The sequence below is a fragment of the Olea europaea genome, unplaced genomic scaffold (assembly GCF_002742605.1).
Source record: "Olea europaea var. sylvestris unplaced genomic scaffold, O_europaea_v1 scaffold2090, whole genome shotgun sequence".
Taxonomy (NCBI): Eukaryota; Viridiplantae; Streptophyta; class Magnoliopsida; order Lamiales; family Oleaceae; genus Olea; species Olea europaea.
This window is the reverse complement of record NW_019238830.1, coordinates 135,855-159,919: the sequence shown is the minus strand read 5'-3', so window position 1 is coordinate 159,919 and position 24,065 is coordinate 135,855. Positions and strand designations below refer to the sequence as shown.

Below are 24,065 nucleotides of genomic sequence, written 5' to 3'. Positions count from 1 at the left end.
ACCCGCACAAAAAAAAATAAAAAAGAAAAAAAAAGAAGGGAGACCATGTCACTGTTCAAAAATGAATCTGTCATTAATGTTGCACAATTGATAAGTTGGAGATTATATTGAAACCAGATCAATAAATAAAGTCCATTGTAGGGCTGCATGCTATAGTTTTGCAGATGTAAAAATAATAATATTATTAAATAAAATTGTTTTTCCTTTATTTATTGCGATTATTTATTATTGAACATACGAATTAAAGTGTCTATAATCACTCGTGATAATATAAATTGAGTACTTGGATTGAGAAGTACATCATGACACAATTTATAGTTTGATCATAAATAATTTTTTCACAACCTAAGTCAAAGGGTTGACACCTTGTATTGAAAAGTTGTAGTGTTAAACGATTTACGATTCAGGTTTGTAATTTGTCCTTATTATAGAAACAATTAAATGTGACACTAATACACTTCAAGTGTATTGAACGGATCAAGTGTCGAATTTAATTTTATAGCATGATCGTGTAGAGATTAAATTTCACTTGACTGTTGTATATTTTATCTAAATCTCTTGACAAAATTTTGTATATTTTTTTCGTGATTTTAATGGTTCTTTGATTCATCAGTGGGTGAGATCAATTTGATTGATCAAATATTTCAATAAGTTGGGAACTTGAAAATGAGCGAAATAGAGAAGATGAATTCGTATCAAGAATTGTCACCCTAAAAATGGATAGAGTGACTATTTAAATATTTTCTATTGAACGGTTAAAAATTGAGTTCAGTGTTTAGCGACGACTAAACTTTGATATATGTTATTAGTTCACGAGACCGTTGAAAAAAAGATGCTTAAGTTAGCGAGAAAAATTAGAAGGGTAAAATGATCATTTATGTTCGTACCTAAATATCGGATCTCGGACGAGAATAAAATATATATATGGCAGGCCAAAAGAAAGTATTACAGATTTATTGGTTTCGTGATCTTATATATTCTGAGAGTTCAATATTTTGTCTTTAGTGGAAAAGGCTAAGACTAATAATTAGTTTGGTTGGTCTAAGGTCGGCTAGATATGATCTAATTATTGAAGCTTGAGTAATATATGTCCAATCAAATTCTTGTAGTAGCTCTATAAAGTATTTAAACTTAATTACGGTAATTATAATAATTTTAGGTTTAATTGTAATTACAATAAAGTTTTATATTTAGTTGTAATTATTATGAAAGCTGTAAACTTAATTATAATTGAAATTAAAATTCTAGAGCCACACATGAAATTAAATGTGAAATAATTGGATTTAGACTTTAATTAAAACTTTTACTTGATTTTAATTAGAACTCTTATTTGAAGTTAGAATTATTATTGTCCATGGATTGTAATATCTTTATCTCTATAAATAGAGGCCAGATTGACACAATCATCCTACAACAATCATAATATATAATTTGAGATAAAATATGATAAAATTATTTTTCTTGCTTTTATCAATTGTCCAGTTTAAGAATTAATTTTTTGATTTAATTAAAAGAAGGTGCTCATTCATTGGTGTGGTCTTGACTTTTGAGAATATTATAAAAAATTTGGAGGTTTGAAACATCAAGTTCTTATAATTAAAAGCTGAAAATTCATGATTAAGAATTTATTCAAGAATTGACCATCGAATTTAGATAAAAAATTTGAATACTTTATTCTTGATATAATAGGCACGTGAACATTTAAATGATTTTATTTATTGAATTAAACTTGATAATTTAGCTTCCGCGTTCCAACAGTGCAATTTTTCCATTCTTCTTTTCCAATTGGGCTCCTCTTTGGTTCTATCCCCTCCAGTTCTCCAAAATTTCCAATAAACTCGTGGCTTTCAATCTGAATTTACCACTAAAAGTCGTACACCGCTATAGCGTAATATTAAGGGAGCTAATTGTATTTGTCATTTACCAACTGAAGATAAAGTTGAGCTATCCGTGCTGGCCAATTTTTCTTGCAGTCTTGTTGGTTTGTCCAAGGAATATAATTATGCTATGAAAGCTTGAATTTTGCGACTACAAAATCATGCTCTTGTCTTCTACTCCCCTTCTCTCCAACAGGGCTTCTTTTTTCTGTAAGTCTCTCGCTCTTGAATTACATTTTTCTATCAAGATTCCCAAAATCTTACTAATTGATGAATGTTCTTTGAAGTGGATTTATGCTGGTGTGTTACTATTGTGACACTGATAGATACGTAGTTAACAAATTTAAGAGTCCCCATTTCCGCTTTAGGTAATTCTCTGATAAGAAAATCAGCAGCTAGTGCCAGAATCGCGTTCTAAATATCAATTTTGTTTTTCTATATTCTTGGACAGTCAATTATAGTAATATTGTGGATAAATGTAGCTTAGCGTATGAATAAAATTGGCTGGGGCTGCCAAAATCGGGTTTTTGAGTGAAACTTTCTTTTGTTATCGGATATTCTTGGATGGTTGCTAATCACAGTGGTAGCACAATGTTGCCCACTTTCCATTCTTATAAATGGTGAAATAGAAAGAGTAAATGGAGTATACATGTTGCTTTACTTCATAATTATATTCCTTCCTATTTGGACTTTTCTAAGCCCAGTGTCCTGCTAAGTTATAATTCATTTATAAATAATCAACTTCATAGTCAACTATAGATTCCGCTGGACCTACAAGTGGCATCCACTTATCCACCATTCATTTCTATCTTTCTATAAATTAAATTGTTTATAAATTCTTCCCAAACGGAAGCTAAGGCTCTAGCCGGTAAATGGGGCCAGTTTTAATATCAAATAAGAATATAGGCCATGATAGAAAAATGATGCCATATGTTCTGTATTGTGGAATTATTTTTCCATTTCATTTTCATCCTTTACTTCTTGCATGATTGCCGTGTTTGATGCAATCCAAGTTAAGTCCCTTTGTTCTTGACATATTCTATTGTTAAAAATTTGGAGTTGTTATTGGAGGTCCTATGTTTTTCTGTAAGTTTATTACTCTGTTTTTTTTTACTACTTTCTTTATGATGTCTCTTGTTATGCAACAGTTTCCATAATCTTCTTCAGTTTCTATTTCTTTTTCGTTTCACTCAATTGTATAATTTATTTGGGCATAAATCTTCCAGGCCGTCCAACATTTGGATTGTTTTCTGCTCGGAGGAATCTCACAGTGTCATCTTGCTCACTTTACAATTTGCCAAATAATGGGTATCATTGATAAGCTTGATCGAATGCTTCTTGATTTGTTCTTAGTCCTCTGCGTTTGATTTTTGGTTTTCATGTTCAGTTGCTTATATACACTTTTCCATGGCTAGAAAATGGGCTAAAAGCATCTTGCACTTTGAGGAGAATGAAAGGCGGAGACTTCTCTTAGTTTTCCTGGTTGCCTCTAGCTTATCTACAGCTTTGCCATCCTCTGGAAAGACGAAAAAACAAAATCCTTACGACGAGAAACGCTTACTAGAACAAAACAAGCGTATACAGAGAGAAAATAATGTGCCTGATGATTTCCCTAATTTTGTAAGAGAAGGTTCGTTCTTTTCTTATAACTGTGTTAATGATAGAAATTTTTGGTAGTAACTTGTTGATTCCAATCTCTCCCCACCATTCTTATTGATCTCTAGGACATGAACGTTGTTGTTTCTATCTGGTTCAGGTTTTACGGTAAACGTAGTGACATCGGACAAATATGTTAAACGCGACTCGGGTCTCATATTGTGGGACATAGCAGCTGGTACAGGTGATTGTCCAAAGGATGGTCAACAGGTTTTTCTTTGTTTTTACTTGTTTCTAGAAATGTTTGTGACTTGCTTTCCTCAGAGTTTATCACTGATTATGAAGTTGGAACATAAAAATGTTCCGTATTTATTTGATTGAGACTAACTCAAACCTTAACAGTTTGCTTCAAATTATTAGTTTAAATTTTTTGTTTATGGTGTCTTGGACCAAAAAATGAAAAGTGAATATTTTAGAGTGCATATTCTATCCTGTAGTGAAATTGTGAGGACAAATTTGAATCGTCTGTAGGCTTTAATAATGAGTTTTCACAATGTCGCTCAAATTATATGTTACTTCCTAGATGTGGTGATTTCTTCAGCTTTCTTTTCCCTGGTAGGTGACATTTCACTATATTGGTTATAATGAGTCCGGCCGCCGTATTGACAGTACATACTTACAAGGTTCTCCTGCAAAAGTCAGAATGGGTACTAATGCATTAATTCCAGGTGATAAAAACAAGAAAGTAACAACTGAAATTTTGCTATTTTTTTCTAATTGAGATATAGTAACTGAGCAAAATTTTCAACATAGGGTTTGAGGAAGGAATCCGAGACATGAAACCCGGGGGGAAACGGAGGATAGTTATTCCTCCGGAGCTGGGACCACCAGTAAGTAATTTGTCTTTCTTTGCATAACTTATTTATCCATATAATGAAATTGATTCTTTCATTTTCTCTTTGATCTTTCATAGACTGGTAAAGAAGCCTGTCATGTGAATGTGTTGAATTAACTTCTTTGATTGTTAGTTTGTTCATGTTGTGAACTTCCTAAGTTTCTCTACTCGGTGGTTTTTAACTTCTTCCATATTGATTCACATGGTCCAATGAGTGTCAGTTGAATTCTCTCTCATTTCAGTCACTAGCTCCAATTCTTGAACATTTAGAAATGGTTGATCTTATCTCAGATGAAGACATGGATAAATGCAAAGTCCCACGTTTTATAATGTGCGTAAGCATAATGTCACCAAACCGCCTTTTGTTTTAGACGGTAGAGGGTTTGATAGCAGTTGCTCGTATGAAATATTAATCAAGGTTAAATCTTGGTGTGGATAAAAACTTAAGGCAGCCTTAGACAAATAAAAACGTGAATTCATATCGAACTTCATATTGCTGACACAATTACAGCATGTCGTACAGTACGATAGTTTCTCCCTTCTCCATCTCGGGAGAACAAAATTATAAATTTGTGGTAGTTGTTAGGAATCTATTTACATTATATCTTCAAGTAGATTTAGCAATGAACGGAATGGAGTAGCACAGAAATTAATCGAGCCTCTTACTTATCGGGAAAAGAGCTTAGTTTGTTGCTGTTATAGTTCCGTAGTGGTTTGTTTATTTACGAGGTGGGCGTTTTCATGTTCAACAGGTAGGACCTTCCACATTTTTCAGCTCAAAGCAATTTGAAGTTTTCGATGTCGAATTACTAAGCATTCAAGATTGCAAGAGAAGGACCATTGGATTTTATTCCGATGTTGTATGCAGCTGATCATGGCCGGTCTTCAGCCACAGGCTGACCCTTGACAACTAAACCTGAAGAGGAGGATCACAACTGAAATGGCGTAACTAAATGAACTAGCATTGAGCCAGTAAAATTACTAAATATGGAGATATTATATTTAATAAATTTTGTAACTAATGTTACTTCTCAAGCATGGCGGGTCGGGCTATCTAGATTCAGCACGATCAAATCTTCCTTTTGTGCGAGTCGCTTTTATTTTATTATTCGTTGTTTCAATGAAAAGTAACGTTTATGGTATGTTGAGTTTGGAAAGTAGTCCATCAATGTGTAACGTGTGATATTGTCATTCTGTTGACTACTAGAGAACGATGTACTTGCACGCATATCATAACGAAAATAATAAATAAGTTATTTTGATACCTTAAAACAATTCTACACTCGATAATTTATTCATCCAATCAAATTTTTCTCCAAAAAAAAAAAAAATTAAAAATGAATAATTTAATTACAAATTGAGTAAATATTTTGCTCAATATGGGAAAATAGGTGCCACGGGAAATTATGGGAACAACAAAAGAATACTGGAATTTTTGTGAGGATTTAGAAAGGAGATTAACCTTCATCTCTCAAGTCTTTTAAATTTTTGTGCTCAACTATATTTGTTTAATTAATCTGTTTACGCATGCATCAATTGGTCGTAGCTTGTCATGCTTCAATTCCTCTGTGAACTTTTTAAGGTTCATAAAAATTTGATATAATCTACGAGTTTATTATATTATTTGGTAGCCCCAAAAAAAAAAAAAAAAAAATTGGAGTTGTATAAAATCAAAGGGTATAAAAGATGCTGATTATTGTCGTGACATATTTATTACACAATATTAGATAATCTTATACAGTTACACTATTATTTGACCTAATACAAGTTCAAATTATTTTCATTTTCACTTTCAAAATTGAAGTCCAGTTATCCATATTGCTCTTTCGATTCCTCTTCTTTGAAAACGAAAGAAAGTGCTATGAAAGATGTTAGAGAGTTCCATGAAGGTACTTGTTTATTTAAGTTAGGAACAAAATGATTAATGCTAGCAACAAAGATACGAAGATGATAAAAATAGAATAATTTTGGATCAACATACATATGTATTCAATTTGTAGCTCATGTTGTCACATTTTATACGTGGATAAGAAGTGAGCGGATATTATAACGAGTCATAGAGCATATGTAAGAGCATTGTGGTGACTAAGTTCCAAACTATAACGATTAGAGAGGTTTATGTTTCATAAGTTGTCCATAAACACATTTTATCTAGTAAAAAAACATACAAATAACTACATCAAATGTGCTCTCCTTATTGGGCTAAACGTTACAACCCATAAATTGTTAATCATCTCACTTACAAGTCTCGCATGCATTAACTTTTGAGAATACACAAATACCTATATGCAATGCCGCTGGCCGAGCATTCGTGACAGCACTAGTAGAAGCTTAGGATTCATTAATACTCTACTACCTCGAATTTTAGCACATTAACATTTCATTTCCAACTTAGAAACACATGTATTCATTTTGGCAAAATGAAATTCAGATTTGAAGGTGCTAATAATTGTACTCCAATAGTTACTCTCTGTAATTCTTTCTGATATAATGGTTGATAATGGAGCATTTAAGTCCATTTCACTAAAATTTCCCCAAGGTATATTTCTTACACTTGAGCACAACGTGAGGGACTTATAATAGGGTGCGTGGGAGTGAGAAAGAGAGAAAGAAGCGTACAAGTTGTTTGAGGCCTTGGTTCTGCGTTCTTTGATATTCTTACCCTGAATTCTCTCCGACCCTTCCTCACCTTTGTCTTCTTTCTTCCTATGTATATACAGATTTACATATACTTATCGATATCTATCTAGAGAATAAATTTTTACCTACATAGCTATATAGCATCCATCTATATTTTGTTGCATCTGGGTATTAGTGGGATATGTTGCAGCTTCTTGATTGCAATTGTTCTCTCGATGGGCAACAGAATTCATTCCAGCACTGGAAAATTTATGGGTTTATTACAAGGCCTACGAGGTTAGAACTTAGAATACTTGGGTTGGAAGGGAAATGCAATTAACTTTTACACACTGTTGTGCATTTAATATTACAGATTATGCTATCTATGTCTTAAAATTTTGTGAATTGTTTGAATAATGATATTCTGTTCTTGTGTACAGATTAAGATTTTGGGTCTGCTTGTGAATTCCACCAGTAGGTTCGAGATTTAGGTTTTTTTGAGGCTAGAGGGTATTCATTTTTTATCATTTTAATATACTTTACTGGTTTCAGGCTTTGTATTTTGAGATTGATGTGTTTTTGAATTCTGGGTATTTGGTTGTTCATCAGTTTTTTCTTAACAATGATTATTTAATGTGCAAAGGATGCTTACTTCTAGGATTGCATGTGGTGGACCTCTAGTTATTTGAATGTCTATGATTTCAGGTCATAGGAAATTTGTATAGAGTTTGTTCAGCTCCACCAATGAAATGAGTTATAGACTGGAATCGATACTGGAATAGTGGTTTCTGTTTTTCATGGTTCATAAATCTAGCAAAAGTGCAGTGCTTTGAAGGTAGATTATCAGGCTGTTAACATACTTCTGCTTTATTACTGAGTTCAGAGTTATCGTTGTGTGCTTCATTTCTGGGATAGAAATCCTGGTTGCGTAATAATTTCTGTGACTAAACCATTGAAGTATGAGTAGAAGGGTGCGGAGGAGGATTGCGAGGAGGGGCAAAGAGAAAGTGGATTGTGTGGAGATTGATGAGAATTTGAGTTTGGACAGGAAAGGGATACTTGATTGGATCAGGTTACCTGATGATACAGTAATTCAGCTATTTTCATGTTTGAATTACCGTGACCGGGCTAACCTGTCATCAACCTGTCGGTCATGGAGGATTCTGGGTAAATCTCCATGTTTGTGGCAGGAATTGGATCTGCGGCCCCACAAGTGTGACACTTTTGCTGCTGCTTCACTTGCCTCTCGGTGCCAGAATCTTCAGAAGCTTCGGTTTCGTGGTCTTGAATCTGCCAATGCAATTATAAATCTTCAAGCTAGGAATTTACGTGAGATTAGTGGTGACCGTTGCAAAAAAATGACTGATGCTACCCTCTCTGTACTTGCAGCCCGACATGAAGCTTTAGAGTGCCTTCAGATTGGACCAGATTTCTGTGAAAGGATAAGCAGCGATGCAGTTAAAGCAGTGGCAATTTGTTGTAGACAACTGCAGAAACTTCGGCTCTCAGGTATTCATGAAGTGGATGCAGATGCTATCAACGCTTTGGCAAAGCATTGTCTGAATTTAACAGATATTGGATTCATTGACTGTCGGAAAGTTGATGAGACTGCCCTTGGAAATGTTGGATCAGTTTGCTTCCTCTCAGTTGCAGGAACAACTAATATTAAGTGGAATTTGGTTTTACAGCCTTGGAGTAAGCTGCCTCACCTGACAGGCTTGGATGTTTCTAGAACTGACATTAACCCAAGTACTGTTTTAAGATTTTTTTCGTCCTTCCATAGTTTGAAGGTTTTGAGTGCCTTGAATTGTCCAGCACTTGAGAATGATGCGACCTTCATTTCCAACAACAATCACAAAGGTAAAATGTTGCTTGCTGTCTTCACGGACATTCTTAAAGGAGTAAGTACCCTATCTGCCAATACTTCAGAAGACAGAAGGAATGTTTGCTTGAATTGGAGAAAGTTTAAAACCAAGGATAGGGAATCAGAGGGGATCATGAATTGGCTGGAATGGATCCTTTCCCATTCACTTCTACGTGTTTCTGAGGGCAATCCACCAGGTTTAGATAATTTCTGGCTCAACCAAGGCTCGACCTTGTTGCATAGTTTCATACGTAGTGCCCAGGAGGAAGTTCAAGAAAGGGCAGCCACGGCTCTTGCAACATTTGTCGTCATCGATGATGAAAATGCTAGTATAGACACTGGAAGGGCCGACGCAGTTATGCGTGATGGTGGCATACACCTTCTCCTAAATCTTGCTAGGTCATGGCGGGAGGGGCTTCAGTCAGAAGCTGCTAAGGTAAGATTTCTACTAATATTGCTGTTGTAACTTGTAAGCCAGCAGGGTTATTTCTTATGTTCACATTGCTTGGACACTGATTGGCCCCTGTTGTTCACCTTCAATGTAACTTTGTTCTTACTCCTGTTTTTCCAAAAGTTAAGATAATAGTAAATCAATATTCAGCAGATCAGTTAAGCTTTATCATTACTTACAATGAGTAAAACTGGTTCATATTCGTTTTCCTTAAATATGTAGGCCATAGCAAACCTGTCAGTGAACGCTAATGTTGCAAAAGCTGTGGCAGAGGAAGGAGGAATCAGTATTCTTGCAAATCTTGCCGGTTCCGTCAACAAATTGGTTGCAGAAGAGGCTGCTGGAGGGCTGTGGAACCTTTCTGTCGGTGAAGAGCACAAGGTTGTTTTTCTGTTATTTGATCTGCATTATATTTTCTTACGATTTCCTGCCTATGTTTTAATGTGATAGTTCAATTTCTTCCAGGGTGTTATTGCTGAAGCTGGTGGTGTAAAGGCTTTAGTTGATCTCATCTTCAAATGGTCAAGGACCACTGGTGGTGAAGGAGTTTTGGTATGAGCCAGATGCACTTAAGTTCCTGTTTGTAACTTTGTCCTGTGTTGGTCTGATACAAAAATAGATCCTTTCAAAACTGAGTTAATTTATTGGTGCTCAAGTGGGTTGTCATTGGTTCTTTGTATGTTTCAGGAACGTTCGGCTGGTGCATTGGCAAATTTGGCAGCAGATGATAAATGCAGCATGGAAGTTTCTTCAGTGGGCGGTGTCCGTGCTTTGGTAGCACTTGCTCGAAATTGCAAGGATGAAGGAGTGCAAGAGCAGGTTGCATTAGATTACAGTTTTAAAGAATGAGTATCTCATACGTGTTAGACACCATGATTTTGAGAGTGCGTTACTAGCCAGTAGTTAGGACAACATGGTTGGATTGCAAGTACAGGAAACTTTAAAATACAGTAGGAAAAATGTGTGTTTCTTATGTGTTAACTGTCTTTATTTTAAAAGGGTGTCTGTGCTAATAGTAGTTAGTACTTAATTGATAACCAAATTCAGTATACTAGGATCAGTTGGTCAGAGAACACTACTCCAATCATTTCACATGCTGTGTCCCATGAGGTTTTATCAAAGGATCATCATTTATTTTGTTTTTGTAGGCATTTCTTGCTTGAATGTTCTCCTCTGTACGTCTCTCACTGTATAAGTCTTTTCCTATATAAGATGCTAGTTTTAATGTGAAAATATATAATAACCCTCTGAACAAGCTGTTTTTAAGAAATTAGATTGTGTGTAGCTATCTAAGTTATTTACCATACGTACAAAAGCATAAATTGTACTTATGTGCATTAATCATTAAGAACCTCTTTCAGCCCCATTTTTTACCAAAATACATTTTGTAATAGGATTTTGATGGAGAATGTGTGGTTAAAAAATAAAGAAAAGTTTTGGATTTGCGTTTAATATTATTTTATTGAAGAATGTGGGGTAGAAAATAAGATAGGGAAAAATGTATTTTGGAAATAATGGGGACCAAACATTGGCCAAATCTACAAGATTGATGATGCATATTTCTTATGTAATTTCAGAAGGCTATTTCTTGTAGTATGTTGGCCAATCTTTAATCTTTACATCTTTTAAAGCAATTTGTTAAAATCAGTTCCCGCGCATATTCGCTTCATTTTCAATGCACTGTCTTGCATTAGTCTGAAAGGGAATTGCTTATGAGTTCTTCGAACCTGTAGATGCAACTTCATTGTTGTTTTACCTTCAATTGCTCTCCAATTTGTAAAGATATTCATATGAAAGAAATTGTATCATGCTTCTGACCAATATCCCATGAGGTTATTATCCAGGCAGCTCGTGCCTTGGCAAATTTGGCTGCTCATGGAGATAGCAATGGTAACAATGCTGCTGTTGGACAAGAGACAGGATCTCTTGAAGCTCTTGTACAACTCATCCACTCTCCTCATGATGGTGTCAGGTTGTGTATTTTGCTGTTGTCTTGGTCACTATTTTCAAGTTGTTTTCAATTTCGCATGGATTAGGTCATTATGTGTGTGTGTGTGTGTGTGTATATTTATTTATTTTTCATTCGGAGAATAATTGTTGCTTGTAAGAATGAAAATATAATGCCATTGGCTAATATGTAGGCAAGAAGCTGCTGGTGCATTATGGAATCTATCCTTTGATGACCGAAATCGAGAAGCCATTGCAGCAGTTGGTGGCGTTGAGGCATTGGTATGGCGGTCTTCTGCTTGATCTTAAATTGTCTGTCACAACATCCATAGATAAAATGTTATGCTTCCTAGTTAAAATTATTTTAGAAAAAATTGTAAGACGTCTTTTAACGACTTGTAAGTTCAATATTGATTCAACAAAATCTGAAAGCCATAAAATTTATCAAGAAAAAGGCTGGCATAAAAGTTCATAACAGACTTGTGCTTAGGCTATGGGTTTAAACTTATATACTGCCACTTAGTGGAAATAATAATAAAATTTGGTCGCTTTCACTAGCGCTTCAGCCGACACATTATGTCATCTTATCTGAAACAAGTTGTCCTGGAAAATATATAACAGAGATCAACATGCTGTAAGGTTAAGTAGGGCTTAATTTGTGTAAGATCTTCCTCTTCTACAATAGAGTTTTACTATTTCTAGAAACTTTAGAGTATCTTCAAAAGACTCTTTAAATATAAGATACTCTCTATTTTAAAGAGTCAATCCTTAAAGTTATGCTCGTAGAGACTTTTAAATTAACATTTTAATTTAGAGAGTGATTTTGGCCCTTCAAAACCCATTTTCTATAATTTAATGTATTCAAAGTATTTCAATTTTCAATGGAGGAAAATAATATAATAATTTAGTAGAAAGCCTAATGAAGATAAAAGATAGGGAAAACAATAAATATTTTTTGGGATTAGTAAAATTAAGTGTTAAATCTAAAGAGCCCGTTGGAGTACTTAAAAAAAAAAATTATTCTCTAAATTGATGTTCTTTAAATTGCATAATATGCTCTTTTAAAAAAGAGAGCCTCTTGGAGATGTTCTTACATTTTTGTACTTTATTGAAGTCTAAATATCATTTAATTGTTGTGGCGATCGAAAATCCACACAAGCTATGTGATACCTTTTTACTTTTACTTAAAACTAGAAGTCTATGGCAACTAAAATCTTCAAGTTCTTGTTTTCTCTTCTATTTTTTCATTTCTTTTACTTCAGATATGTATTTTCTCTTCTAGCCCGGTATATGTATTTCATCATGTTCTTCTCAGTAAGGTTTCCACAGTCAGCTTAAACTTGGAACCTACGAGAAATGGGTAGAATTATCCAAAAAACCCAACCATAAATATATGCATGAGCTTATGCCAGTCTATAACGCTATTTAAGGTAGATTTGCATTTATGATTTTGTTATCCTTTCATCCTCAAATGCATGCAGTTGGTCTGTTCTATCAGCCAGGCGTCGTACTGCTGATGGTATTATGAATATTTCTCATTACTCTGGAAACGATTTTTTACTCTTTTAATTAAATCGAAAATATAACTTGTTCTGCATCAGTTATAGTGCCTACCTAGTATATGAGCATAGGTGCCTCTCCTCTTAGCATCAACTGGTTATAATATGATTGCATTATCAAGGAAACCTGGTATCCTTAGTTGCTCACGAGGATAGAATGTGAGAATCAGGAATTTTATGTCTACTTATGGTTTGTGAAATATCTTTCAACTACTCAAAAAGTCCAAAACCTTCAAACTTTGAAAATGCTAGATAATTTCATGCCTATCTCTGTATTTCTTTTCTTTCGGCTCCTAATCTATAGAAAATTTACCTGTTTGTATTAACACAGTCCTTGGAACCTGTATATACCTAACAGCAAATTTCTTGAAACCATTGATTGAATTTAATTATAAATTATCCCATGCTGTATTATCAATTTTATGCGGCATTCTTGATTATGTCTCTGTTTTCCAACGTAATATTTCAATGAATTGAAGATGACTTCTATCCAAGATTGCCAGAAGTATTACTCTTCATAAAGTCATCAACTCAATTTCTTTGCATACGCCAGTTTTGCGTGCTATATATTTTGTGCAACTTTTTTCATACCTTTTCTTCAGGTCAAGTGTTATATTGCTGATCATTGTCAAATATAAATTAGATTTTAATTCTAAAAAAGGAAAACATCCACATACACATTGACAGTTGTTATGTGGTTGTAGGTGGCTCTTGCACAGTCTTGCTCAAATGCTTCTCATGGCCTTCAGGAGAGGGCTGCTGGTGCTTTGTGGGGATTGTCCGTCTCGGAAGTTAATAGGTATGAATGAGCAAAGACTTAATATTATTTGCATTATTCTACTTCTGCTACTGATGGTCCTAGATAGTTATAATAAATTTCAACACTAAAACTTGCACTGCAGTGTTTATCGTTTTGTGATATTCAATCAGCTTAACTCCGTTAGTGGACTTAGAGGAAAATGATTTGAGTGAATCCACATTGTAGTTTGAGATGCACTTCAGAGCCAATATCCTGCTCAGTCATCTCGGTCACAGTTGATGGGCTTGTGCTTCTCCCAAGAACAAGCAAATAGCCTGCCATATGGCATTTCTTATATACGAACTCTGGGGTAGCTAACGAGATCCCACAAGGTGTAGGGTGCCTAATAGAGTACCTCCCTGGATGTTCCATCCAAGATAATAGTTTTTACTGCATAGGAAGATATATAGTTATGTTTTCACAGATCTCAATTCTTATGGGTAAACTATTGTAGGGTTATCAACAATCGGGCTTATCAGTGCTATATCTGTGAGTAATGATGAGAAAGAATAGTTAGGTTTTAGGGCCTATACATTTCCTGTCATCTCTTCCAAGGAAAATAATTGCATTGCCATCGTTGATCGGGAAAGGTACTAACTAACTAAGAACCTTTTACTAACTAAGTAAGAACCCTTTTTTTCAAAGTCTACTCTTAAGAGCTTTCCATTTAAACTTATTCTGTATTTGCCAAGGATTTAAATGAAGAGATTGAACTTGTTCCTTGATTTTCGAACACATTTTCTTTAAATCAATCCCATAACCACTATTTCTCTTGAAGGATTTTGCTACTTGTACATAAAAAATATACATAATGGAGTACATATTATGATATGGAGGGAAAAGATTGGATGAAAAAGTTGATTGTGCTATAAGCTAACAAATGGTAGAGTGACATGTGACATTATGTAATTCATTATGTAAAGCTTGATATACATGTAGTATGATCTTTTCCTGAAAGCATGTAGTAAGTGTGGGCATAAGATTCTTATATAAGATGATGCACGCATAGAACAGTGCCTATTGCGTATAATTCAGAGGGCATGGTCGTAACATTTTACATTATATCTTTGTAATTAGGAGAGAAAAAAATAATTTTCTCATACAATTAAATTTGGGAGATGGTACACACACACACACACACACACAAAAAGGAATTCTATATTAGGAAGATCCTAATTAGGGATTCCTATAATTAAGGAAATATAATTTCTACTATTTATACATTCTATAACACTCCCCCTCAAACTGGAATATAGATATTAATTATGCCCAACTTGTTACAAATATAATCTACCGGAATTCCATTTAAAGCCTTTGTGAAAATATCTTCTAATTGTTCTCCAATTTTCACATATCCTGTAGAGATTAAATTCTGTCGCACCTTTTCACAAATGAAATGACAGTCAATCTTAATGTGTTTAGTTCGTTCATGAAATATAGGATTAGAAGCAATATGAAGAGCAGCTTGATTGTTACACCACAATTTTGCTGGTATTGAAACCTTGAGACCAACTTCAGTTAAAAGCTGATGTATCCACATTATCTCACACACAGATTGTGCCATAGCTCTATATTTTGATTCTGCACTGGATCGGGACACAATATTTTGCTTCTTACTTTTCCACGAGACCAAATTTCCTCCAACAAAGGCACAAAAGCCAATAGTGGATCTTCGATCAATCTTGGAACTTGCCCAATCTGCATCTGAGAAGCCTTCGATGTGGGCATGTCCATGATTGCTGTACAATGTCCCACGTTTAGGAGTCCCCTTTAGATAACAAAAAATCTGTTCTAAAACTGCCCAATGGTGAACTGTTGGAGAAGACATGAATTGACTTACAATACTGACAGAATACGCAATATCAGGACGAGCTATGTAAAATAGTTCAATTTTCCAACCAGTCTTCTATACTTCTCAGGATCTTCAAATGGGTCACCATTGTTGGTAAGTTGCAAATTAAGAAGCATTGGAGCAATATTTGGCTTAGCTCCCAATTTTCCTGTCTCAGTTAATTAGTCTAGTACATATTTTCTCTGAGATAAAAGGATGCCTTTCTTGCTTCTTGCCTCAATTCTCAAAAAATACTTAACACTCCTAAGACTTTCATTTGAAATCGAGTGTGAAGAAAGGACTTCAGAGATGAAATTCCCTTAATATCACTACCAGTAATAACAATATCATCAACATACACAACAAGAAGAATAATGTTGGATTCCTACTGTTTGTAGAAGACTGAGTGGTCAGACTTGCTCTTTCCCATTTCAAACTTTTCTATTGCCTGACTGAATTTTCCAAACCACGCACGTGGACTCTGTTTCAAACCATATAAGGACCTTTGAAGATGAAACACTTTCCCACACTCCCTCTGAGCAACAAACTCAGGTGGTTGCTCCATATAAACTTCCTCCTGGAGATCACCATGTAAAAAAGCGTTTTTGATGTCTAATTGATGTAAGGGCCAATTATGTGTAACTGCCATAGAAATGAACAAGCGATAGACGCTAATTTAGCTACAGGAGCGAAAGTGTCAGAGTAATCCACACCATAAGTTTGGGAATAGCCTTTAGCCACAAGACAAGCTTTAAGTCTGGCCACTGATCCATCAGGATTGACTTTGACTGCAAACATCCACTTACATCCAGTAGCCTTTTTTCTAACAGGTAAATTCGCTAAATCCCAAATACTATTAGTATCTAAAGCATTAATCTCTTCTACTATAGCGTTGCGCCAACCAATATGGGATAAGGCTTCATGAATAGCTTTCGGAAGAGTCACAGAGTCTATAGAGGCAACAAAAGAGCATGAAGAAGAGGACAAGTGATCATAAGAAACAAATGATGAAATATGATAAGTGCACTGACGTTTACCTTTGCCAAGAGCGATAGGTAGATCAAGATTACTAGACACTGGATCCGATGCCCAAGAAGGGTTAGGTGCCTAACATGCATCAGGAGAGTTTTGTTGTCTGGAATACACCTGGCGAATAGGTAGAGGTGGTATGGGAACAACAGGTGTAGGAATAACATCAGTTGACTGGTAAGTGGCATGATAAATCAACAAATCATCATCCTCGCCCTTACTGAGGGAAGTATTAGTTGCGGAGAAGAAAGGAATATGTTCTAGAAAGGTACATTAGCTGACACAAGGTACTTGTTAAGACTCGGATAGTAACATCGATGACCTTTTTGTAGACGAGAATAACCAAAAAAAATACATTTTAACGATTTAGGATCTAATTTGATTACCTGGGGACGAACATCACAAGTATAACAGGTACTGCCAAATATCTTTGGTTCAATAGGAAATGAGGGTTTAGTGAGGAAAAGAACACTGTAAGGAGTCTCACCATGAAGAACAAATGAAGGCATACGATTGATCAAAAAAAGGTTGTGGAGACTGCATCAGCCCAAAATTGTTTAGGAACATGCATTTGGAACATGAGTGCCCTAGTTGTCTCAACCATGTGTCTAATTTTTCTTTCAATCACACTATTTTGAGAGGGGGTGTTAACGCAAGAGGATTGATGAAGAATACCATTCCGAAGTTTATAAGTCTGAAAATAATCGAAAAAATATTATTCGGCATTATCACTTCTCAATGTATGTACAGAAACATTAAACCGTGTTATAATTTTAGCACAAAAGGCACTAAAATGAGAAAATAATTCATAATGATTCTTCATTAAATAAAGTCAAGTCACACTAGAAAAATCGTCAACAAAAGTAACAAAATAATGAAATCTAGTTTTTGACATAATAGGACAAGGACCCCAAACATTGGAATGAACTAACTCAAAAGGAAAACTAGCTCTTTTATTAACTCGAGGATCTGAGGACAGATGATGATGTTTCGCAAACTGATACAACTCATAATCTAAAGATGACACATTCTGAAACTGAGGACATAATTTCTTCAACAAAGGTAGAGATGGATGTCCCGACCGACAATGTACTGCAAAAGGAGTTAAAACACCAGAACACACAGTAGACTTGGGCACCTGTATATCCAAAATATAGAGACCACTTGATTCATGTCCCTTACCAATAATCTTCTTCATCATAAGATCCTGAAAAAGATAGTAATAAGGAGAAAATGGGACAGAAGTTTAAGGTTCGAGTAAGTTTGCTCACGAACATCAAATTAAAAGAAAATTGTGGTAGACTTAAGATAGAGAATAAGGAAATTAATGGAGTTGGATTAATAGTGCCAGAACTGAGAACACAAGAAGTAGGATCATCAGCTAAAGTAAAATTGGAAAGAGATGTATGCGACTAAAAGGTAGCGAAGAGACTAGGATTTCCTGTTATATCATCCGTGGCACCAGAATCAATGACCCATTTCAAGGAAGAAGAGATGAGACACCTATCTCAGCACTGGCAGAGGTAGAGTGAGACGAGTTCTTTAATGCTTCTTAGTACTGATTGAATTTGACAAATTCATCCACAGAAATTGTAATGGTCTTCTCAGAGGATGAGATGGGTATAGTAGTAGTAGCTGCAACATGAGCTGAGTGAGACTTTTGGGATTTATTGTGCAATTTTCAGCATGAGTATTTGGTATGACACGGCTCATGACAGTAGTAGCAGACAACTCCTTTATTATGACTTCATTAACCCCATTACCTGTACCCCCGCCTCTTGTATTACCTCTACTATTGTGACTGATAAGAGCACTAGAAGGCTGAACAAATGAAGCAACAGAACCACTGAAATCTGTGCGAAGTACTCTAGTAAAGGTTTCTTGAAGAGATGGAATCTCAACACTGGAGAGAATCTGGGATTTAGCAATTTCAAACTGAGAATCTACGGGATCACGGGTCTCTTTATTAGTTCCTATTTGTGGTGCACAATTTCCTGGAATGTAGGTAGTGGTTATGATCGATTCGATATCCAGCTAGAATTAAAATTCATATAGCTCATTGTCGTTTCTCTTTCTATGGGTACGATCAAAGTAAAACAAAGAACGAGTATTTATCAAGTTGCCAAAAACTATATAATAGTATGAAATGTAAATAGGAGAATAATTCTTTTAATTGTGTTTTCAAGTTATGACAATCAATCCCTTTTAAAGTGAAAGATCAATCCCCACATTCATGTAAAAATTAATGGTTTTAATTTTGTACTTAATTTGAAAATTAAAAGAAAAAAAAAAAAGAAAAAAGTGAAAAATATGAAAGGTATTAATTTGATAATATAATACTTTTAATGTTCATGTTACAACAATTGTATGGTTTCTTCTGGCTACCACTTAGAAAATATGTATCTTGTATATGTTTCTTCTTTTGTAGCATTGCAATTGGCCGAGGAGGAGGTGTAGCACCCCTAATAGCATTGGCACAATCAAATGCCGAGGTAAACATATTATTTGTGAATCGTCGTTATTTCCTTTTAACTTGTCTCTTGGTTTCTTGTTTGTGCAAACCAAGTACGGTATTCACTCTCTCTCACATGACATCTGGTCAATTACTTAGTTCTTGCTTACCTTGAATCAAGTTTGCATCTGAATTCTAACAATGCCTGCTTTTGTTGATTTCTTTTAATCTAATATGATCTTGAAATTAATTCAATTGCTATTACATCAATAAATTCCCTTCTTTTCTTTCTACAGGCCCCGTGAAGAATACCCTTAATGCCAATCTAAACCTTTTTTTTTTTTTTTTTTAATTGGTGGACTGCTTAAAATTCTTGTTTTCAAGTCACACTATTTGTTTCTGATAATATCTGTCTAATAAGTCAATATCTTCTTCCTAGAAAGAATTTAGATACAGTGTAGTGCTATCAAGTTAATAGCAAAGGATCTATTTTTAGCCTCAGTGTTTAAAATTACAAAAAGGTGATAAATTAATGAGGAGTTGAATGACCAATTCATTTAACTTCGTTTCTAATACAAGCCAGTTCATGAATTATAACTGTCTAAAACTTTGTCTTGTAAATATTAATCACTAAATTATGTTTACTTATAATCATAACCAGAAGAACAAAAATAAGTATGACCTATTATGTTTTATATCTTACAATATTAAAATCTCCTCCAATATTTCTTTTATGAGCTTGATTTTTCATAAATACTGCAAGAGGTGTAGAGGTTATCTTGAATCTGTGAAAAATCAATATTCCAGGAAAAGAGTTTCTTGCAGCAGCTTACAGTGGTCACTGGAAAATTCATGTCACCTTCCATCTAGAATTTTCTTGTGGTTTTAGTGGGTGTATAAATTCAAGGGACTACATGTATCTTAGCATGCAGCCTACATCACTTATGAATAACTATTTTTATCATGAAATTCACTGTTATGATATTTGATGTGCCACTTATTCTTCTATATGTAGTCAATATTTTCTTATTATAATGGATGTGGATTAATCTTTATTTACTTATCCACTTTCAGGATGTCCACGAGACTGCTGCAGGAGCTATTTGGAATCTTGCTTTTAATCCTGGTAATGCTCTTCGAATTGTAGAGGAAGGAGGGGTTCCAACCCTAGTTCATCTCTGTTCTTCTTCTGTATCAAAAATGGCACGATTCATGTCGGCGTTGGCACTGGCATACATGTTTGATGGAAGGTACCCAATCATTTTCTCAATTCGGACATCCCACACTTCATGTTTGCATGTACATTACTGGAATACATACTCTCTACGGAGCACTTATACATATTCGCTTGGGGAAACTTTTTTGCAGGAAGAATGAGACCCGAATAAGATTTATAGACATCTGCTAAATTTGTTTCTTTGCCATTATTGTATGCTGATTCCACGGGAAAATGGGGGAATTCATTTAGAGAGCCTAATTAACAATGCTTAATTAAAATGGCCTCAGCTCTTTTTAAGTTTAAGTGGCCTCAATTCATGATAAAAAGTGTTAAATACTCTTAATTTAGAAAGGCAGAGTGACTTTCGATAACTATAACAAGACTACACTCTGCCATTTCGTGAATAGTCCAGCAGGAAAAGTGCTGTCCCGATAGCTCTTCACAAAACGGTATATTTTCGTTGTGATAACTACAGTAAATCGTCACACTACCATTCTGAAAATTAAAAATTGAGATTTCCAAATAAGGAACTCTAGAATTATGTATAAATCAAATAAAAAGAAATGCATAAATGCAAAAGTAAGAGCTTACTTTGCATTTAAAGTAAGTTGTTGAAGAAAAAGAGATGAAACGATCGTAATTTAATTAATATTATTACAAAGAAAAGCAATGGAGTTGAGAAAATTAGAAGTTTTATGTAGAATTTTTTATGAATATCAAATGAGTGGAGAAGTATTAAGTTTTAAGTGAAATTTTTGTAGCGAAAATCCCTCGATAAATCTTGATTCCGGGCTCAGAAAACAATCAAACGGACACCGGTTTACCTTGGCTCGACCCGAGACTTTCACCTTTATTTTGGACTGCTCTCTCTCTCGAACCCCACAAAGAAGAAGGGTGCTCGTGTTAGCAATCCACAAAGGTATGGAAAGGAAGAAGAACAGTGGTTGAATCTTACTCACAACCTCACATGGCTTCCCTCTCTCTTGGTTGCCTCTCTTCTCTCAACTCTCCTCTCCATTGCTACAACACACACAACACCAAAAACCGCTGGGAGATAAATACATATATATAGGTTAGTTTAGGTCACTCTAATTGGGCCGAGGGTTCATTAAGTGGGCTACCAATTAACCTAAACAAATGGGCCAATATTCAACTCCATATTAATAACTAAATGGTCCAACTAATCAAATAATCATCCAACCCAAACCCGAATCATCCAAAAGTGTAGTTCATCTCCGAGCTGAGCCAAGTCCATGGTATCGATAAATAATCCGACAACCGTTTTAAATCATCGCCCGGATTATTGGGTATCAAAAAACCCAACAATCTCCATCTTGATGCCCAATAATCTGCAAGTAACCAAAACACACAGTTTATACTTGCACAATCAAGGTAATCCAATAAAATTGTAATAACAGACCTTATCTCGTGTTTCTAACTTGAAACACATACGATACTTGCTCCATGTACTCACCAGGGCTAAGGTCAAGAACACCCAAGTAGAAACAAGTATTCACAGTGAACAAACAATCATGCGATGAAGATATATATAGGATAACACACACAGATCTTTTCAAAATCATGTTCACACAGAACTACAAATTAACACCTAGTTAATCAGCACACGGTCAAACACATATGCAATAAATGCATAAATGACCCCATGAAAGATCTCACTACACTTATCCTATCCCATTCCGTGTTACTCCCACCTCGAGAACACATATCTCCTCTCATCGCCCACGATGCTCACTAAACCGATCACTTAAGTTATGTCTAATTGGTAAGTCACAATAGATCCTAAACTCTCGGGATAATCCTCTATCACCACATCACTTCTCCCAACCTACGTGGATAATGGGACTCCACCTTACAGAAGTGAAAGAAGTACCTCTCTCGCACTCCACCTGTACAGGGTCGCTTTCACAGATAAAGGATTCTACACATTTGATCACATCTTCACTTGCGATCCAAATGTCACTCCACATCCCCCGATACAAATCACCATGTACCCCTAGGCATCTATACTCCACCTTATCAAAAGACATCTAACACACTGCTAATACATCCTAACTTACTATGCATGCAAACGATCAAACCAAGTAATCACATTACCTCAAAATTCATGCAGACACACATATCAAACAAATTGAAATGCAATATATAGTCATGCAACAAATTAGGCAATCACACACATGCTGAAAGGATCACACACAGATGCATATGCAGTGACTATGTTTACTCTCTCAATAAACCTCACTGGGGTCATAACTCGACCCTAAAGCCACATTCGCCTTGTCTCTATCCTCATCTTTCCTTTTATTATCAGCCTAGGACAATCTCTTTCAACTATGTCCAAATTTTACCACAGTTAAAATATGTTATTTTTCGCACTTACCTTAGACCTACATTTGCCACCAATGCCAAATAATGACCACAAGTAAAGTATGAACATAATTCACATAGAATAGTTCAGTAAACTTTCCTAAGGCCACATGCAATTCTAATAATGTAGAAAAATTGACAGCAAATTCACAAAGAATTTAAAATAAATAATTAATAAATGATTCCTACGTCTAGCAATAGGCAATGGTTACCCCTCCATGGTAACCCCAAACCTAATGTCACCCCACAGGATGACCTCTAATGCAAAAAATAAACTACTCTACACATTTATTTCAACTGTAATAATAAAAAGCAAAGAATACGATACCGAGCGGACCACGTCTGAAAATCTGTAAATATCTCGAAACGCGAATTCACCATTTTAGGACTATTACTATTCATCCTAAAGTCATCAGCAACCACAGCAACACGAAAATAGCACCCGGAACCCTAACGTGCAAGGGCAAAATCATTCAACTTTCACTGTATTGCTCCAAACTGAAATCTGAAAACACTGCATGGTCCATCTCGTCATGGGGAAGATTCTGTCTGAAGACCACTTCGCCTGATTTCGAAGGACGCCCCCTCAAGTGCCATTACCAAAAACCCCACGCTCCGCGCCGCGCCGCGCCGCGCCGGCCACGCGCCTGCGACTTGTCATCCTTCTGACTTCTTCTCTGTCTGTACAGTCCACCGGTGGTGTCCGTTTCGCCAAACTCCTTTTGGTTTCACCAGAAAACACCAAAACAGATTCGGCAGAAAATTAAAAAAACTGGACAGTTCTGCCTCTGATTTCCAGATCCGTTTCCGACCACTTCCAGCCCGTTTTTAGCCCTAAGAATTACAGATTTATCAACAACACAAGCTCTGATACCATTTGTAGCAGAAATCCCTCTATAAATCTTGATTCCGGGCTCAGAAAACAATCAAACGAACACTGGTTTACCTTGGCTCGACCCGAGTCTTTCACCTTCACTTTGGACTGCTCTCTTTCTCTCTAACCCCATAAAGGAGAAGGGTGGTGGTGTTAGCAATCCACAAAGGTATGGAAAGGAAGAAGAACAGTGGTTGAATCTTACTCACAATCTCACATGGCTTCCCTCTCTCTCGGTTGCCTCTCTTCTCTCAACTCTCCTCTCCATTGCTACAACACACACACACCACCAAAAACGGATGGGAGATAAATACATATATATAGGTTAATTTAGGTCACTCTAATTGGGCCTAGGGTTCACTAAGTGGGCTACCAATTAAACTAAACTAATGGGCCAATATTCAACTCCATATTAATCACTAAATGGTCCAACTAACCAAATAATCATCCAACCCTAACCCGAATCATCCAAAAGTGTAGTTCATCTCCGAGCCGAGCCAAGTCCATGGTGTTGATAAATAATCCGACAACTGTTTTAAATCATCGCCCGAATTATTGGGTATCAAAAAACCCAACAATTTTAATTTCAAATTAATGGAGAATATAGGAGATTTTGTGGACTTCTTATTTAGAATTCCAAATTTCAAAGAGAAAGAAAAAGGATTTTA

The 24,065-nt window shown here is 35.5% G+C and overlaps 2 protein-coding genes across 7 annotated transcripts in view; both read left to right on the top strand.

Moving 5' to 3' along the window:
• The first annotated feature begins 1,769 nt into the window (after positions 1–1,769).
• On the top strand, positions 1,770–5,559 carry LOC111380058 (peptidyl-prolyl cis-trans isomerase FKBP20-2, chloroplastic-like). Its single transcript, XM_023003525.1, has 7 exons — positions 1,770–2,087; positions 3,104–3,185; positions 3,293–3,507; positions 3,634–3,743; positions 4,093–4,201; positions 4,287–4,363; positions 5,121–5,559. Exons 1-7 carry the CDS (start codon positions 2,039–2,041, stop codon positions 5,238–5,240), a joined length of 762 nt encoding a protein of 253 aa, XP_022859293.1. The 5' UTR covers positions 1,770–2,038; the 3' UTR covers positions 5,241–5,559.
• A 1,143-nt stretch (positions 5,560–6,702) lies between these two features.
• LOC111380052 (protein ARABIDILLO 1-like) overlaps positions 6,703–24,065 on the top strand; it is a 27,601-nt gene continuing 10,238 nt past the window's right edge. For 2 of the 6 annotated variants that reach the window (XM_023003518.1, XM_023003514.1), the window contains exons 1-10: positions 6,914–7,284; positions 7,693–9,287; positions 9,525–9,683; positions 9,768–9,854; positions 9,990–10,121; positions 11,147–11,274; positions 11,444–11,531; positions 13,513–13,607; positions 18,896–18,959; positions 19,994–20,169. In XM_023003518.1, the coding sequence (XP_022859286.1) occupies positions 7,947–9,287; positions 9,525–9,683; positions 9,768–9,854; positions 9,990–10,121; positions 11,147–11,274; positions 11,444–11,531; positions 13,513–13,607; positions 18,896–18,959; positions 19,994–20,169 (2,270 nt within the window). In that variant the 5' untranslated portion in view covers positions 6,914–7,284; positions 7,693–7,946. The other 4 variants (XM_023003516.1, XM_023003515.1, XM_023003517.1 and 1 more) reach the window with 4 other exon arrangements.